The sequence below is a fragment of the Zootermopsis nevadensis genome, unplaced genomic scaffold (genome assembly GCF_977971745.1).
Source record: "Zootermopsis nevadensis isolate Lab colony 2312 unplaced genomic scaffold, Znev_1.0 Znev_ptg000017l, whole genome shotgun sequence".
NCBI classification, from domain to species: domain Eukaryota; kingdom Metazoa; phylum Arthropoda; class Insecta; order Blattodea; family Termopsidae; genus Zootermopsis; species Zootermopsis nevadensis.
Genome location: NW_028259149.1, coordinates 13,868,361 through 13,872,344, shown reverse-complemented (window position 1 = coordinate 13,872,344; position 3,984 = coordinate 13,868,361). Strand labels below are relative to the sequence as shown.

Below are 3,984 nucleotides of genomic sequence, written 5' to 3'. Positions count from 1 at the left end.
TATGTACCGGCAATAGTTGTATGAGAAATTACTGAGCCCTTTCATTTTTTTAATTCAATGTTTTCAACACACACACACAATCCCAACAGCTTACTGTGTTTTGACTATAGTTCTTGGGGTCTTACGAGCACTGATGTAGTCAAACGAGCACGGATTATAGGTTATAACGGTGATGTTTGTGTTTTCGTGGAGTGATGTTTTGTGTTGTTTATTGACAGATAATTTTTGATTTTGTTTTCGTCATAGTAGTTGGAATCCTTTTCAGATCGCCCTTTAATAATAACGAGCAGTAAGCGAACACAATGGATATTTTACTGAAATGTATAGGAATGTGGTTGCTTATATTGTGGCAAAAGGAAAAGTTGCATGTGCTATGTTCCAACGGTGGACCCCAGAATTACAGCTTCGCCACGGGAAACGATACTGATCATAAACCACTCCATACAGATTTGCATAATTTGTTTTCAACTAAAAATAATGCAGACAAACTAGACAAAAATACAGACGATGTGGAGTCGAAATATAACTCTTTTCTTAATAGTACATATGTCACAGAGAGAAATAGAGCATTTGGAAATACTGTAAACATGGAAGGTGGGGGCGGTGTTACACTGTATCACGACATTCCACGTTTCGATGTAGAACCCGCTCACAGTATAGGACCAAGTTTTTCAAATGCAAGTATTTCGGGTATTGATCATGGCAACATAAGTTCAGGTATAGTGCCTCGAAAAGGAGTTGCATATAGTAAACCAAAAATTGTTCCACGAAAAGGTGTGTATCCTAGTGCTGAGGAAAATGGTTCAGATATGTCCATTTCAAGTATTGAAAGCACTGATGAAAATGTGGAAAGGGACAGTACTTTGTTAAACAAGAAATGTGTCTGCTGTTTGAAAAATACTTCAAGTGCAAGCATCAGAAACGAAAGTGATATTAACTGTAGAAAATGTTGTGATGCAATGAATGATAGAAATACATCTAGTATAAGTAATTCAACTGATCCAGTGAACCAGTTACCCACAGAATCTGTTGCACCTTCTGCTGTCAATTTCACATCTGAGGATAGTATTTCTGATTTAGAGAAGCAAGATAAACATAATTCCAGCTCACTCAACAGTACAGCTACTTTTACATTTCCATCTCCAAGGAACAAGAAACCACTGTTTACATTGGATGCTGCTAATGACTCGCCTGCAAACTTGTCTTTCCAGTCCCCATCCCAGAATAAGAACTTAAATAGGACTGATTATGTCATACCAATTGTTTCCATAATTTTCGTTGTTCCACTGGTTATTGTATTGGCAGTGTTCCTGTACAAGAAAGGTTCAGAGTTCTGGGAAAGGAGACATTATAGGCGTATGGATTTTCTGATTGATGGCATGTATAATGATTAATGTATTTACCTAGACAGGTGAAACAACATAGTTTGCTTGAACTAAATTCAGGATAGTCCCATTTGTTTAATAATATTGGGACCAGCCACAATACAGAATTTTTATAATAAATAACTTTTCATTTTATATGATATCATCAGTCATTTATAAATGTGCAAAGACAGATTAGTGTAAAAGTGAAGGTACCTGACCTTTCCTAGCCGAAGAAATGGCAACATGAGATCAAAAACCACCGCAGAGGGAACGAACCACCATATTCTGCACTTTGATGCAAAATACACACCCCCCCCCCCCCCAAACTCTAGCTCTACCCAGTCAATGTCTATACTGATGTCAGGTTGCTGTTTAAATGTAGTTTGCCACAGAAAACATTGTCTCCATTCTCTTCCCCCTTACACATGTGAAATGCTACTGATATTTCTAGTTTCTAAATGTGGGAAATGTACAGATTTTGACATACGAACAGAAAAATGAACTGAATATAACTAGCATTTATTACTGACCTAGACATTAGTGGCACATTATGGCCTGCCTAAATTTTAAGTTGCTTTGTGCACAATTATATTTACACCATTCTGGTCATTCATAATTGATGATAGTCTTATATTTATATACAGTGTATCCAAAAAAAGGTGCATATACAGCAGCAACTTTGGTGGTTGCTTGTCACTCAGTTGCTCACTGCTGTCTACTGTGCCACAAAGCTGATGGTCATTTTGAACACCTACACTAGATTCACTAAGTGCCACTGCTGACATATGTAATGGTTTAGTTTATTCAGATGTCTATTTCATTTATTTCATGAGTGTATAGATATTTTTGTGACACTATATATATATGACTATAACACTACTCCTCTGTCATTTTGACAATCAAGAAGGCAGCAAGTGCCTTCAAAATATTGGTAATTTTAATCACTCTGACATGGTACAGTATTTAGGAGACCACAACAAAAATGATGAATTAAGTTTATGACAATAAGTAATGTTGTATATACCTATAGTTACCTGAAATTAACAGCTGTTTATAAAACAGCACTTGACATAATCACTCTATGTGGATGTGAGACATTTGATTACATTTAATTTCTGTTATTTGCTACAAAATGAGACAAATGCTAATCAATTTAGGTGGTATAATACATTAAGCACACTTGTATGACTGATATATGCTGAGTTGTAACTAATAATTTATGTAACAACAGAATAATTTTATAGTCTGAAGAGAAAAGAGTAATAAATGTCAATAGAAAGTATATCTACTAGTATTTAAATAAGTGTATAAGGATCATCTAGAGTCATATAAATTTTTGTTGTAATATCAGTTTATATTGGTTGTGAGGTTAAAATGAATTGTATTAGATTGTGGAACTGAATAAATATATTTTGTAGTCAAGTGGTTGGATCTCAGACTTCTAATCCTCCAACAAGTTGTTTGATTTGATTAGCAAATGAATAGTATTCCAGTCTTATTTTGCAGTTAATGATGTGTTTTTGTATGAGTGTTGGAGGTACAAGTATAGAGTGTGAGTGCTACTCCAGGAAGTATGCTAATTTTAATAATGTGTATGCTCATGTGACTGTTTACAGAAATGGTCAGTAAGCAATATCAATCTCAGTTTTACTTAGAACAAAGGATAAGTTACTTGAAATGTGATTTATATTTTTGTAATGTGGTGTAATATATTCTGATGGATATGTGAGTACATTTTAACTTAAGTCTGAAATACTGTGCCGTAAAGTAAGAAGTTCTACCTGAAATTAAGTCCAGTTTAAGTCTCCTATCTCTTCAAATTTTGTGTGTTCTTTGTACAAAGTGTATGAAATTAATGGTTCTGATTAAATATGGTGTTGGAAGCCTACTCTAAAAGTTGTTAATAAAATTTCATTTTGATTTGTATTGGTCTATAATCCATGTTTTATATGAATATCAAATCAGACAATCACTTTTCTCAGAATTGACTTTTTGTACAAAACATCGATATAGAACATGAAATTTAGGCCTTAATAAGACCTACAACTTGTATTTGAAACATTTATATGGTGAATATTTAACAGAATAAATGAAAAATAATATGACTGTGCATTGTGACATCTGAAGTATGGTTATTTTGACACTGGATAGGAATAAATAAATAAGGCCAATGACATATGCAAAATCACTAATAATGCATTACTTTACATTTCATATGTGCCTTGTTCAGATCAAATCCCAGAATAGTTGTGCTTAAGACTCCTACGTTAGAAATGATATAAAGAGGACATTTTTTTTCAGGCTCTGTGACATTTCAATATGGAGTGAATTTGCAACATTTCAGAGGTCTCAGCCTCCATTATCAGGGATTAATGTGATTCAAATCTGGTGTAAATAGGAGTTACCAATGTTAATGCATATTATTTGCTTTAAAAGTAAAAATAAATGCATATACAATTTTATAGAAAAGCATTTTAAACAGTTGAGAATATTGTATTGTTATGCATAAGTGCACATTTCACTTGGCCAGATGTACATGTACAGTCATTATTTTACAAGCTTACATTTTTATTTGTGTAAAAGTGCCTTTATATTAGTAATTGTTTGCAGGTGAGTA

General features: G+C 33.6%; 1 protein-coding gene across 1 annotated transcript; it reads left to right on the top strand.

The window, feature by feature from the left end:
* Positions 1–116: 116 nt before the first annotated feature.
* Positions 117–3,485, top strand: LOC110827788 (uncharacterized). The gene has a single exon (XM_022059793.2). The coding sequence runs from the start codon at positions 303–305 to the stop codon at positions 1,392–1,394; it is 1,092 nt and encodes a 363-aa protein (XP_021915485.1). The 5' UTR covers positions 117–302; the 3' UTR covers positions 1,395–3,485.
* Positions 3,486–3,984: the final 499 nt, after the last annotated feature.

Bases quoted from the DNA above. Each gene is read 5' to 3' on its own strand.
- LOC110827788 (XM_022059793.2), top strand. From the start codon at position 303: ATGGATATTTTACTGAAATGTATAGGAATGTGGTTGCTTATATTGTGG.